This window comes from Patiria miniata, unplaced genomic scaffold (assembly GCF_015706575.1).
Source record: "Patiria miniata isolate m_02_andy unplaced genomic scaffold, ASM1570657v1 HiC_scaffold_2, whole genome shotgun sequence".
Lineage (NCBI taxonomy): Eukaryota > Metazoa > Echinodermata > Asteroidea > Valvatida > Asterinidae > Patiria > Patiria miniata.
Genome location: NW_024037058.1, coordinates 16,033,140 through 16,048,233, shown reverse-complemented (window position 1 = coordinate 16,048,233; position 15,094 = coordinate 16,033,140). Strand labels below are relative to the sequence as shown.

Genomic DNA, 15,094 nt, shown 5'->3' with positions numbered 1-15,094 from the left:
AATGCCCTGTACATGTTCGGGGGCAATACCGTTACCACTCCCATTCGTAGTCACGGTGTTAATCAAGTCACTGAGAATATCAAAGGGGTTTGACACATCAAATGAAACAAACAGTGATGAGTCTGTAAAGTTTGGCATCCCACACTTGAAACATATCCAAACATAAGAATTATGCTGCGTATGTACATGGTATAAATTGTCACTCATACCGACACATTTGATATGGCACCATGTTACACATTCTTCACATTCCATGGCTTTATGGTTGGAGTTCACATTTTTCCCACACACCCCGCAGGGGTATTTAGGTGCTTTTGTAGCTCGTGGGCCTGGGTTCAGTTGAATGTCCCCAGACAGCAACAGGATAAGGATTGCAGTTGTCACAGAATGGCTCAGATTACGAGTTCTAATGTGCATGTAGGGTCCGCCATTTTGTAGAACACATGGGCGAAGCTTTGAGAGTAAATGGAACGAACTCACCCGGGAGATGATGGTTTCACACTTGACACTAGTAGAATTCGATATGCTGTAGTTGTGGGTTTCACTGGTAGAACAGTTCGTGGTTTTGGCAAGAAGTAAGAATCCCAGAAGAATCCCAACTATTGAGTGACGAAGATCCATTGCAGCTTACACAGACAGCTATACACAGTCACGTTGCATGAAGTTAAAGTCCAAACGAAAACATCTAAAAAACACTTAAAAGTCCAACGTAGAAGAGAACTAACGCGGTCAAAGACTACAAAAACTAAATAAAAAACAAGGACGATCGGTTAAAAAAGTGGATGCATGTTAAAAAACGAGGATTAAAAAGGATTAAAAAGCTCATCGAGAGAAGAGCAAAAATGAGTGCGTCTGCTAGCCACGCATGCGTATCCTTTAAAAGGTGTACCAATAAGACTGCATGGGAAAAAAGTGTACCAATAAGAAAACATGGCAATTTTCAATATCAACACTTAAACACTAGCCTGAAAACTTGCGGTCGTCCAAACCCAACGATGAAGTTCCTCGACCCTGCCAGTATGGGGGCTGCCATCTTGCTTCTGAGACTCTCGACCTCACTGGTAATCGGCATCACTTTGTAGGCCTAGTATTTGTTTCAACGGGTACGTACGTGAAGTATACCAGTATGATTTAGTGCATGCGATTTTTTTTCGCGGGAATTGCTGTCAAGTGCATCTGTAGTGTTTTCCTTCCTCCTTGATCAGTGTGTGTGAGTATGACTGAGTATTTTTTTTTCTTTCTTCTACGAAATGTTTATAATATTGTTTTTAATCGATTGGTTTTTAAATTTTTTAAAATAGCATTTGATAATAATATGTAATTTGTTTTAGTGAATCATGATACTTTTAATAGTGTGATAATTAGGCCTATGTCACCATGTGTACATTTATTTGCTTGAGTTGAGACTTGAGAAGCTGTTAAGTAGCTCCAGCTGACAAGTGACATGCTCATCAATCAGGAATTAATTCGACATGTCGCATGTCTTCTGGAGTTACTCAAGCTAGTTAGAAGTCATGGAACTTCAACTTGGTAGCTTGAGTAACTCAAGCTTCAGTGCTTATAATATAAGTTATATATAAGTTATATTATTTATAACCTAAGGCTAAGCATGTAGGCCCTATGGTGTAGGTACGAGCTATAAATTATAGCCAGTAGACCCACTAACTGGGGCATTTAGAACTCTTTTTTTGACATTTGGGATGTGGTCTGTCGTACGTCTAAGCCAGTAGTATGTACGAGCTATAACTTCAGTGTAACTATAAGGCGTACATACGAGTTGTAAGGTGTATAAGGCGTACGTTTTAGTTATAAGGGGTATGATGTAATAAGGCGTATGCATTGGTTCATGTGGTTAGCAGAAGTAAGACTGAAACGAAATTCACCACGTCCTTAATACAGCTTTCAACATGTCAGTGCTTGATTCATTGGAATGTTGTGATTCATTTGAATGTAGATAATTGTGACAACTATGCCGCGAGTGCCAGCCTCAAGCCAGAGGCAAAGCCAGAAGTCTCAAGCGAGGAAAGGAAGGCCCAGGAATGTAGTGGATGCTGCTGCGTCATCAGACTCCGTAAGTCTGTGACTAGCTGGATACCTAGACCTCATATATCGAGATATGCAATGCCTTCAAGGCTCCTCATTGGAGTCTGATTGTCCCTGCCTTCATACAGGTGAAGTGCAGCGCAAATGTATGTATACATACATGTATTTAAATTGAGACTTCCTGCATCAGGACTATATCGTAATATGTTCAGGATGAAATGTTTGTCTCTGGCCTTACCAAGCATTAACAAATCTATGTTCTTAGCGAGAGCCAGCTGAGAACCATTCACAGACAATACAGGGTGAGTAAAAAAAAAAAAACGAAACCCAAATGGCAGGACCAATTATTTTATGAAGTCCTGCATGTAGCACTTCGAAAATCTGGGATATGAAAGCCCAATTAAAAAACTTTCTTTCAGTACAAGAATCAATCAAATCACTCATGTACTTTTCAAGTTACATAACTTTGAACACAAACACCACTTTAAAGTTCTGTCCACGGATCACAAAAAAAATGTAAGCGTTCTTTCAACAAAATGGAAACAATTCACATAGGGATGTACTGGTATGTGAATTGTTGTCATTTTGCTGAAAGAGCACTTACCTTTTTTTATGATCCGTGGACTGAAGTTTAAAACAGTATTTGTGTTTAAATTCCGTATAACTTGATGAGTGTTTTAAATGATTCTTGTACTAAAAGCAAGATGATTAATTGGACTTTCACATCCTAATTTTGAAAGAGTTACATATAGAACGTTATTAAAAAAGAAATGGTCCTGACATTTGCGTTTCCTTTTTTTTTTACTCACCCTGTATGCTTCATTTGGATGTTTTGACTGGTAACCCATTTTTGCCAAGCAAACATTTTTTTGGGTACAGTCAAGTTTGGGGCATAACCTTTGATTTATTTAAATTGTTTTTTTTTCTTTTCAGGATGATGATTATTTTCAGGTTAATGGCACCCAGGCAGCTAGCCAATCACAGACACAGTCCATGACCCAAGCCGAGAAAGCTGCGGCCAAACTCACTCCAGAGCTCATTGAGCGCAAGGTCAGAACATTAACCCTAACTATAATAATAATAATAATAATAATTTGGGAGGCTAATCATCCTTACTGGCAGCTGGGATGCTGAATTGCGGCACGTAAAGCTGCCTATGGCTGCCGGCCACATCGACCCATATATGACCACGGAGCACAGCCTGAGATCGAAAGTGTTTGATTTTTCCGGAGGGAGGAAAACCGGAGGACCCGGAGAAAAACCCGGAGAAAAACCCTCGTGGCACAGGAGAGAACCAACGCACAACTCTACTCACATGCGATCCGCGGCCAGGATTTGAACCCGTGGTCACCTTGGTGAGAGGCGAGCGCTTTACGCACAAGCCACCCATGCCTAACAATCCCCATCCAGTCAAACTCCAACACCAGGGTTTGTTGGAATCTGTTGGAGTGAATACTGTGATAGTAAACTGATTACCCTTTACATGGGGTTAGGCATACCACCAATGCACAGAGTCAAACCGTGTTTTGTACAGTTTACCATGGTGTTGGAATTGGCGAGAGTGAAGAAGGTTCCTAGTAAATCACTCTAGGGGTTATGGTTAATTAGACCAGTGAAGTCCATCAGAGGTCTTGACAAGTCCATCACATGTCACCAGTTTCAAGTCATAAGCTGTCTAGATAAAATTGGACAAAGGATTCCTTTGTTACTATTCAGCCACTTGTTACGTGTGATATGCTGATTTGTGAAATACTTGTGACTGGATTTGTTATGGACTGGACTACAGCACTGTCGTACAGGGAGGTCTAAGATCTTAGAGTTTGGTTCACGAAGGTTGCACTTGCTCTGGAAACATACCTGTGATCATTTTGATGGTCAAAGTACTTGTACTGGAGTGGTACCTGACAACTTGTTGGTACTGAGCAGTTCTTTGCACTCATATAAAAGTACTGGACTATAACACGGGCGAAGAGTATCCAGAACTAAGTACCCCTATTGCCGTCACGGGCGTCACCAGGGGGAGGGATGGGGAGTGGGGTGTGTCAATGGCCTTTATACCAACTTGCATTTGCTCTGAAATGAGGACAGATGTCTTGACCCTGGAGTCGTAAATGTATGGTGCAAAGTCAAAATTGTGTTTAAAAAGTGCTGGGGGAGGGCAGATTGGAGCTAAAGATGTAACACAATTTTGCAAATTTGTAAGGCCAAAAAAAGAGATAGTTCTGCTTCCGATTACATGCCTTTCAAAAATAGGGTCGGTCGGTCGGAATTTTTTTTTTTTTGCCAATTTTTTTTATGCAGATTGAATGGGGTATTCAAATATATGCGAAGTTTTAGCATGAACTATTTCCATTGCACTACACTTACACTACGAAAGCTATACACGAAATGGCAACAAAAAGTGAATAAAACCTACCTTTAATTATTGTCAATATATTTACGTTCGATAATTTAAAAAAATAATGGAAAATTCAGGTCGTTCGCACCATATGCACAACGCTAGTCAAGACGCGGGGACCTGGCCAAAACTCCGAGGTATGTGATCATGCTTGCATGTGTGGCGAGCGGCCCACCATGGGCCGACAGACCTGTTTTGACGGTCAAAAATTTCAGGAAACACGCGGCATGTATCACTCCAAATACGAGTAGTGCGATCTCAAAATGAACTCTTGAACACAGAAAATTCATACACAGACAAGCTAGATCAATTCTGTACATTAACTTGCAAAAATGTTCTTTCTCCATCGGTGTTTTCTTGGCATTTTTACGATGTCGAATCCGACCAGTTGACAGTGGCCTGCACTGCTAGCGCATAGCTGTGGACTGGGGACTGGTTACCGCATTTTCATCATGTCTTCTAAATTGGCCCCTGCGCGGCGTGGTGGGAACCAGTCGTCGCCACGTGATTATAGTCACCGTGACATCGAATTGCGAAGTAGTTATATCGCGAAGCGAATTTGTAAAAATAACGGAGGTTTCTTTTGAAAAAAAGCGAATGTAAGTAAGAAAACAAATAAATACAAGCATTTTTTGATGCAAAAGGTTTGTTGAGAGGTATTTTGTGAAGACAAAAAGACAAAAAGATTTTATTTTTATTTATTCAATTTTTGTTTTTTGTTTTTTTGTTTTTTGGAATTGCCGATAAAATTTGTAGGGTCGCAGCCTAAAAATAGCAGAACTATTCTTTTTTTTGGCCTAAGCATTACCCAGCTGTAGAAGAATTCCAAGCCTGACTGTTTGGACCATTGAATGGTTCCAGATTAGCTGAGAAGATTTTTCATGTGGTATTAAATCTCTTCTGTTTTGAGCTTTAAAAAAAAAAAATTTCATCTCAAAGGTGGGAGAGTTGGTCCAGTATCTACTGATCATGGAACAGAGAAAGATCCCAGTGAGAAGAGGAGGTGAGTGGTAACGGATGAAGTCGTGGAGTTTCATCAGGTTTCCTTGAATATAGGTCATTCCCAAAGAATTCCTGGGAAAGTCACCGAATTCCTGGAAGTGTCTTTAAACATGTCTTGGAATAGATGAAGATCCCAGTAAGGATTTGCTTTGGGGGCTCTTGGCGACCCTCATACCCTCTGGGGATTATTTTGTGGATTTTTTTATTTTCTCCCATCTCATCCATTTATGGCAATGCACTCTTAAAGGGAATATACAACATTTGCAAACATCAAAAAACAAAACTACCAAATTATTATGAAATTACTTACTGGTCTGTCAGTGAATTACAGTCTAAAGCATCCTGTAAAATCGTGGCACCTGGTGTGCTGTCATTTTAAAAGAAAAGTCAAGTGGTATTTTTGTGCAATTTCCAATGATGGTTGGCCGACCAGCTTTGGAAAAAACTGGCTTTTTTTTCAAATACTACCCCCAATTTACCATATTTAGTTAGAACAACCTAAACATTTTGTTTGTAATCGATTACACACCTACGAATGGGTACAAGCCAGCTAGACTGGTTCCCTGACCTTACAGTTCTCCGACGTCTAGAAATTGCTCCATTTCATTTTAAGTCGGGTCAGGGAGCCTGACAACAGAAACATGATTGTTTTTCTTGGTTTTTCCTTGCATCTACAAATACAAAACTTCAAACAAGTCAGTGTAACAATATTTGCTATAAAACCCTAACCCCCCAAAAATCCATCCTTTTCAGAAAATTGCAGCAAAAGCAAATGTTGTACATTTGTATATTCCCTTGAATCCCTGTCAGTTTTCCTACCCCTCTCAAAGAAGTTAGCTTGAATTGCATCTGTGATAATTTTACCTACCCCCAGCCCCTCCCCCCAGAAAAAAACCTAATGGTGTTCATCTTTCCACCTCAGATATTACCAAGAATATCCTGAAGGAGTATCGCACCATCTTGCCTCACGTTCTCGAGAGAGCCAAGAGGAAACTGAAGTCGGCGTTTGGCCTGGAGCTTGTAGAAATCTTGCACAAGACTGGCAAGACTACAATTAAGATGTACATACTGCTGAATAAGATTGACGCCGAGAAACAAGGAGTCTTCTTAGACAGGTAATAGTTGATTGAATTTTGATTTTTTTTTCTTGTGAAATCGAGTAGAACCATCCACAGAAAAGGACAAGCAAGTGAGTAAAGCCTCTCCCGGAGTGCACACAAATTGTTTTCAATTGATTTAGAATGGCTATTCGCTAGAAGTCTTTTTATGCATCTGGTCAACAGTGGGCCAATATGCAAATATTGAGTGGCTCAGAGTGAAATGGGAGGAATAATTATTGCAAGGTAAAATCATGACTTTTCCATTCCACGAGGCAAAGCCGAGTGAACTGGAAAAGTCCAGATTTTACTGAGTGATGATATTCCTCCCATTTCACAATTTAAAGCCACTCAATATTTGTTTTTATATAATTGACATGTAGATCGTTGTCATTTGATATATTTGAACTTTTATTTTAATACAAAATTGGTGGAAAATGTATTTCTTTATTTCAAACCTCCCCTTAACGAAAATGTTTGAACCCAACTCTTTAGCGCTGGCTCTTTGGAACAGTATTCGCAACGCTGAACGCGTGCACCAGCACACATTTGCACACAAATACCGCGTCATGGAACAAGAATGATCCTAACTGTTGAATATAGTATTTCCCATTCCCAATGGGCGAATGGGACTTTTTGAGCCCCGGCGTGAATGGGAGCAATAACGAACGACACGTGATGTGAGTTCCACCAATCAAATGACAAGGATCTGTATGTCAGTTATATAAATGAAACCCATTGACTGGTGTTTCTGGGTGATCCTATACGATAGCACTGCCTGGGCTACACATACCAGTTGTACAGTCAGTCAGTCAGTCAGATAGGTACAAAGAGCGCCACACAATTCTGGCCACCTGGGATTAGCAAAAACAGTTTGGTTATGTTTTTCCGCAGATTTATAATCTTCATTTTGTTGAGAATATTGACTGTGGATAAACAAAGGGAAAATCAAAAGTATTACTTCTGGAAAAGAGACCACTTAAGAAGGTGGCTCTTTTATGAATAATTCTACGGGAAGAATTCCATGCATGGACTTCACTAATGTTTCCCTGCAGAGACCTATCAGCCATCAGAAAGGGATAACATGTCCTGCTAAAAAGTCAAATTTAGCAGGAAAAATATTAAAGCATTTACTGAGAAAACACTTGGAATTTTTTAGACCAGTCTCATAGGGTTTGTGCACAGAGTGTCAAGTGATGTCCAGGTATGGAACTCTTTCCGTTTCTACTAATTATATTGAGTTGGGCTTTCATGGTTGGACTGACAAGAGTCAAATTAACAGTAGGTTCAGTTTGGACAAAAAAGTCCAAAAGTTGACATAAAGAATGTGTATTTATAAAGATCAATCCTCCACTTTGTTATTTTCCGACAGCTCCAGAGACGATCCTAAGGTTGGCCTCCTCATAACTGTGCTCAGTATAATCTTTATGAGTGGAGGTGCCGTCAATGAACGTAAGAACAAAGGCCCAATCTGTACCAGGATATTGAGAAAAACATCTAATAAAGGAATAAATTATGTGCTTGGCCGGTATTAAACAAGTACATTTAAAACCCACTAGGGGCCTGGACACGGTTAAGGGCCTGAGAAGAACATCATCGGCAACCAGGGCCCTAACCAGTTTTAAACGTATTTGTTGTTTAACACAGACCAAGCACATTTCCATCCGTAAATACCTTTCGGTCAAAAAGTCAAAACAAGTAAAATATTATGAATTTCCAACGATTTTGTTCAACAATTTACTTCATGTTTTATGAAACACCCCTCTAGCTTTGTTTATGGTATGTGCCTTGGGCGAGTAGTACTAAAATCTCCTTATATAAAGATTGGGGCGGGCTTATCAGAATAGCCTAAATGTGTCTATCAATCCAATGAGCTTACATAGGGGTGTACAGTTACGAGTAATACGGGAACCAATACTTGATTGAAATAAAAATGGGTACCTGGGTACCCATTAAAGAAGCCCAACCCAAAATTCAAATCTCAGAATTTGCTGCTCAGATTTTTCATAAAGATTGGCATGACAATACTGCCACATTGGTGTGTGTCAATGCAGCAAGATACAAGTGTGCAAGATGCAAGCTTTATAGCTTGACAAAAACTGCAACTTTCGCGAGCGTCATAAACGTGAATTATGTTTTGGTTTTACCATGTAGCCTGGCTTTCATTTTGAAAATTCCTTACAAATGGCATTCAAAAGCTTTCTTTGTCATTGTCTGAGAAATTACCGTGTAATATGTAAAGTTGGTTACGGGTACCCGATCCCATAATCTGGAACCGATTCCTGACATCAAACGTCGGGTACTTGATACCCGATTCTGACGCACAGCCCTAAGCTTACATTTTTTGTACTTTCTCTCACAGCTGTCCTGTGGCACACGTTAAAAAAGCTGGGCATCAAACAAGACGAGTAAGTTTCCTTTTAAAACTAAAAAAAAAATATATGCAAGTAGCCTTTGTTTTAAAACAGGTGTAACCACTTGCAAGCCATCTTTTTGGTTTTGTTGTATTTTGATTTTTATATTACAAATAAATGAAAATACCCAGAGAAGTAGATAACCCAATAAAGATAAAAGATTTACGGTTGCACCGTGTGACAAATTTCTTTTGTGAGTTTGTGAGATTCTGAACTGGGGGGAATCTCAATGTTTCGGACGGTATACTCTGCTCGTCATCAGAAGACTGAAGGGATTCTAACGGAGAGGGTTTGTTTTGTAGTGGGACTGGAAGCAGTGCAGCATGTGAAGGATGCAACAGTGGAGTCCTAGCTGGAGCAGGGGATCCTGGCTGATCAGTGAGGCAGTCCCTTCAGTCTTCTGACGACGGGCAGAGTATACTGTCCGAAACGTCGAGTTTTCCGTGTTTTTTTTTTTTTCAGAACCTCACAAACTCACAAAGAGATTTGTCACATGTGCTACCGTCATAGAGCTATATTAAATTACTAGAGTGCTAACTCCTCATTCTTGCACGCGGAGACGCTTTGAAGCCGTCCTGGCCGCAGATATTTTGAATTCATGTGCGTGTTTGTAGAACATGAGATTAGATGGATTGAATTTTGAAAGTGTACTCTAAATGCAACGCTCAGGTAGAACCGTACGCAAACTTCTTACGCGTGTTTTTTGCTTTTTTTTTTATATTTGGATGCAGGAAGAATCACGAGGTGTTTGGAGATGTGAAGAAACTGTTGACGTCTGAGTTTGCCTCCAAACAAATGTGAGAGTAGAAGATGGCAACTTTAAACTTGGAGCAAGTTTGATCAAGCATTATTCATTGGTCGACTTGTGGTTGATTCATGACATACTTTGTGCCTGTAATGTTCAAGTTTGAATATTTATTTCTTATTTTAACTGCGTGGCCCATTCAGTGGAATCCACTGGTTTCCCATTGGGCCCAGTAAAGAGAAGACAACGTGAAGAAATTACAGTTTTAGATGTGGGAGGAAAACCCCAGAAGAATATATTCTGAGGAAAACCCACGGAATCAAGTAAGGACTGAAAATCCAATCCACATATTGGTCCGGGCAGGAATCGAACCCGGGTCACAGCGGTGGAAGGCGAGGAAAGTACTGTACGCCAACCTGACTCCTCTAAAGCCCGGTTCATACTCGGCGCGAAAGCAAAAGTGAACTCGAATTGGTGACGTCATGGCAAGTATTCGTGCTGCGAATTCGTAAAAGTTGAACACTCTCAACTCGGGCGAATTTCGCAGCGAACGTTTCTTGACGTCAAATTCGCTTCGCATTCGCATTCGCGCCGAGTATGAACCGGGCTTGAAACATCAAAATTTGTCTTCAACTACAACACTGATCATGAATTGATGTTGATCTGTAATTTGTGTATAATGGTTTCAATCATTGCCAGGTATTTAGACTACAGTCGCATCCCAAACACGGATCCAGCAGCTTACCAGTTCAAGTGGGGCATCAGAGCCCAAACTGAATGCACCAAGAGGAAAGTGCTGGACTTTGTGTGCCAGGTGAGGTGCTGGGGTCCTTGTAGCTATTCACTTGTACCAACCATAGGCATCGATCAGTTGGGGATAGGGTTGGGGGGGCATAACATGTGGGGGACTTATACAGTGGAGGACTGTATAAAGTGGGGGGTAATAAATCGTCTCCCCCCCCCACACTTTTTTCTTACACGAATAAAAATTGTAGCCTACATTTGATTCCATAGCTCAGAATAGCTGATTCAATGACTCCAAACGGAACAATATGTTTAAATGATGATCTTTTGCTAAAGAAAATGGTTAAAGAGGTTAAAAATTCCTCAGATCCCACCACAGAGTGTCTAGAATACAACATATAAGGCTTCGCGCTCACATTAGTTTTGATCATGTTATGCCCCCCCCCCCCACACTTTTGAGAAGAGATTGACACTCTTGCATAGCTGCCAACTGTTACTAATTTTTCGTAATTATTACGAATTGTTTGTTAAATTACGAAAATACGATTTGCCACTAAAACATTACGAATTTCCCATTTTCTACCTAATGAAAAAAAAAATACTTGTAAAGTATCGTTTTTGACCGAAAACTTCTGGCGAACTGTCGCGATAATGGATGGACTGGTGACAAGTCTAATAAGAATGCAGTCAAGCACCTGATAGACATCAATGCAGTGTGCGCAGTGGAGTACTTGAGGACCAGACTAAAACTATTTTTCAATGGTGTGTCATTTGTGTGCATCTCGTGGATGTGTGGTTGTGTGTACTGTATGTGAGTACTTTTCAGTGACGATCGTGAGCACATTTGGTCGCTTTTTGCCGGGTTGAGACCCATCAGTGCGACAATTTAATCATGGAATTTAATAAGAGTATGGTTGGAATAATTGGTATTACAGTTTGAGTTTGTCACATTGTCCAGAAAAGATAAATCAGCATGCGTTTGCAAGGTATGTTGGCGGGATATTTCTATTGCATACGGTCATGACGGTGGCCCTAAATCATTGTGTGTAAAAACATTGATACGAACTCGAAACTCCACATCGATAGCATGCATCTCCCAAAAAATATGCGCATATTTTATTATTGTTATTATTTATTTGACTGCAACAAACAAATACAGACATTAAAAAAAAATTATTAAAAAAAAAAAAAAAAAAAAAAAATTTTTTTTTTTTTAAATTATCTTTTGGCCTACATTACATTATTATTCACAAGAAGAAGGGTATGCACATGTATATGTACATGTAAACCATGTACCTGTACTCGATGTTGGTAAAGCTTTTGATAAAACGAGCAGTTGAAAATGACCGCGCGGGTTGATTACTAATTGGGATTTTGAAATGTTGGCAGCTATGCTCTTGGCACGAACTGCTCCATTGATGAGTGCTGGTGATCTTCGTTGCAACTCTCATTTGATAAACTTTATTTAAAGGCAGATAGGATTAGTTGCTTTTCATGCATTTTGTTCGTTACCAATAATAAAACCACTCAAAATCTAAGGAAGAATGTTTAAAACCTAACCTCTTGAAGTTTCAGCTCAGTGGGAATAACACTGGGCTCAGTAGATATATCAACCATGCACAACCTTTTGATCACGTGAAAATGATTTTGTCTAACTATAGAATTCTTTATTTCCAAAAATCAGTCAATAGACTGATCGTTGGAAATCGCCTACATTTCTTGATTCTTCTATAAAATGACAGTATAAAGCCAGGCGGAATTATTTCAGGGGGTGCTTAGTACCAGTACGATCTTAAATCTAAGTAAGCTTTTTGATAATAATTTGGCTACTTTTTGGATAAATGCAAATGATCCTATATGCCTTGAACTGGTTACCTAGGGTCAAATTTCACCATACACATTGTACACAATGAACGTGCAGTGATAATAGTTGTAAGCTACCCATGCCGACAACAATTTCTGAGCTGGCACCACGGCACATGGACATGATCACAGACAACTAAACAACAGGAGAACATCTTGCCAGAGCTCATGTTCATTTTTTGCTGGGCCCCATTTCATGATGCTGGTTGCAGAAAATGCTGTGTAGAAAATTTTTCTTGTTGATCCACAAGTATGTAATTTACTTTGGAAAGGAGTTGTGATGGACTTGCGAAGGCCGTGAGTAATCCCTATGGAAATAGACTTTCCCCAGTTAAAGGCATATGAAATTATTTGCATTTGACGTAATTTCACGAAATGGGCTGATAATAAGGGCTATTAATCTATAGCAGACATCGTTCCACTGAGCTGTTCAATGTTTTGTGTCAATTATTGCTGGAAGGATACAAAAAAGCAAAAAAAAAAACAACAACACTTCATTTTTAACCGTCAAAGTACAGCTCGCGGAATCTGACGTGCATAGAACCTATAGGTCACATAGAGTGCTAGCTCTGTCATGGGAAAGTAGTATATACACATACCTATAGCGTACCCGAGTGTATGCATGAAGTCAACAGCTGGCTTGCGGCTGTTCAAGAGATGTAATTTGTGAGAAAACTGTTCTTGGCAGCGATGGTTAGGTCCTAGCCATCGTTAGTACTGATACAAAATTCCACTTCTTTTGAGAATGACAGCATACCATGCTCAACGATGTCACATGATGTTTCATACTATTATTTACTTGCACTCAAGTGGGCGATTTCATAATATTTTGGCAGTTTTGTTTTTCGAGTGTTTGCAAATGATCCCGTATGCCTTTAAGAAACCCCAGTTCATTCTGCATTGGTTACTGTTTTCTGACAGATGTATGGAAACGACATGGACGTCAAGACCTGGAAAGAGCAGTATCGGGAGGTTTTGCAGTCGGAGAGTACTGGTGACAATGACGAAGACAACTCGGAATCGTCCGAAAAAGATGAATCCTCAGATGAGTCTGACTAGGACGGCTGCCAACATTCCCTAATCAACACACTGTTTTCCTTTCTGGAGACAAATCCGTTTACTTTTTAACCCTCCGGCGCAGAATCTAGCCCTTTTGGGGACCCAATTTGGTTAATTACCTTAATTAAAAAATAAATTTCAAACCAATTCTGGTGATCTTCCATCTAATCCTAGCAAGAGACACCCTCTACGGATATATACAGTCACCTTTAGTGTGTGACCCCGGGTCAGGCATATCTGAGCATGAAAACCTGGGCTAAGGACCGATGCAATTTCTGCCCATCCGGGGACCCACCATATACACGCGCACAAAACAACTCCGACGCAATTACTGCCCAACCGGGGACCCACCATATACACGTGCACAAACAAGGTCACTTGCGAGTAGACAGTGCACGGCTTGACCACAGACTATGTATACAAATACACCTCCTTAGTCTACAGACATGGCAAGATTGTGTTCATGTGGATACAGTGTTGTGTAGCCTCAAACCGTGGCGCTAAATATTTGGGTCCCCGGGGGACCCCTTACTGTAAGTGTGTTACTAAATGGGCTTTCTGCGTCGGAGGGTTAAAAAGCTTAAGGCTGGTTTATACCTGATGCAAATGAGAATGCGATGCAAATTTGACATTAGGAAGCATTCGCATTTGAGTTGAAATGAATTCGCAGCATGAAAAGTTGCCCTGACGTCACAAATTCACGTTCTATGAACCAGCCTTTATACTATATGGATTCCTGTAGGAACAACAGGTTGCTCCGGTTGACCACCCACATACGCTCCAGTGTTAGCAGTGTTTGTGGGCATGTCTCCAAAAACAATGTAGCAGTCAAACAACATTTTTTCTGAGGAAACTTAATATTTGTTGGGTACAAAAATCTACCATGAGACGATAGTGTTTCTTTATTACCCTTGACAGGAGTTTTGTTCTGTGTGATTTGGACCTTTTGTTTAAAAGTTACGGCAAAGCTTGTAAAGACTGTCAAATCTGTTTGGGACACTTTCTTATTTATTGTTCACAAATCTTTATACCTGTTCACCGTTTCGTAACATGGGTTGAGGATTTTTCCTAAGACAATGATTTTAGAATAACAGCTTTGTAAGGCCAAAAAAAATAAGTCTCCGATTTCTGGTATGGAGCTTGCCCAAAAAGTGGTGCGGCGACGCGGCTTTTTTTTTTACCTGTTTTTTTTTGCTTCAAATGTCGGCTGATGACTGCAAATGGTGCCCGACTAAACTTCGTGCAAATATATGGGAGTCCAGAGAGGCCACATAAAGCTTATTCTCGATCATAACCCCATCTAAAAACACGTTAAAATTGTGCAGCAGCAGGATTCCAGTCAAACCAGTGAGTTTGGCGGTTTGAGACATCATCTTTCATTGAAAAAAAACTTTTTTATTTTGCCGACGTGCATGGTTACGGCGACGCGCGCGCATACCAGAAACCGGAGACTTTTTTTTTTTTGGCCTAAGTAACAATTCTTTGACATAGTATCATTAAATCTTACTTTATTGTCCATTTAAAAAAATTTTTTTCAAACTTTGTAAAGTTGGTAAAATGATATTGCACTTGCTTGGTTTGAAGTCCAACAACACACCTTCTTGGTATGTGAATGTCTTTCATTAGCTACCAGATAATCGGAATAGGTGCCCAATTTGGAATTCAACTCCTCATTTAATTTATCTGAGGACTGGGATGTCCAAATAAGATGGGATAAAGACCATTGTGT

At 40.0% G+C, this 15,094-nt stretch overlaps 1 protein-coding gene across 6 annotated transcripts; it reads left to right on the top strand.

Moving 5' to 3' along the window:
* Positions 1-954: 954 nt before the first annotated feature.
* On the top strand, positions 955-14,579 carry LOC119726675 (non-structural maintenance of chromosomes element 3 homolog). 6 transcript variants are annotated; one of them, XR_005270851.1, is made up of 11 exons: positions 955-1,061; positions 1,955-2,071; positions 2,977-3,093; positions 5,381-5,444; positions 6,366-6,558; positions 7,913-7,992; positions 8,903-8,948; positions 9,686-9,751; positions 10,399-10,513; positions 13,228-13,430; positions 13,937-14,576. XR_005270851.1 is itself a non-coding variant. In XM_038198454.1 (10 exons), exons 1-10 carry the CDS (start codon positions 996-998, stop codon positions 13,363-13,365), a joined length of 1,002 nt encoding a protein of 333 aa, XP_038054382.1. In that variant the 5' UTR covers positions 955-995; the 3' UTR covers positions 13,366-14,579. The 6 variants fall into 6 exon arrangements, 5 of the variants coding, with proteins under 5 accessions (XP_038054382.1, XP_038054387.1, XP_038054386.1 ...); XM_038198454.1 differs by having other exon boundaries at positions 13,228-14,579; XM_038198459.1 differs by lacking the exon at positions 955-1,061 and adding an exon at positions 1,085-1,103 and having other exon boundaries at positions 13,228-14,578.
* The last annotated feature ends 515 nt before the right edge of the window (positions 14,580-15,094 follow it).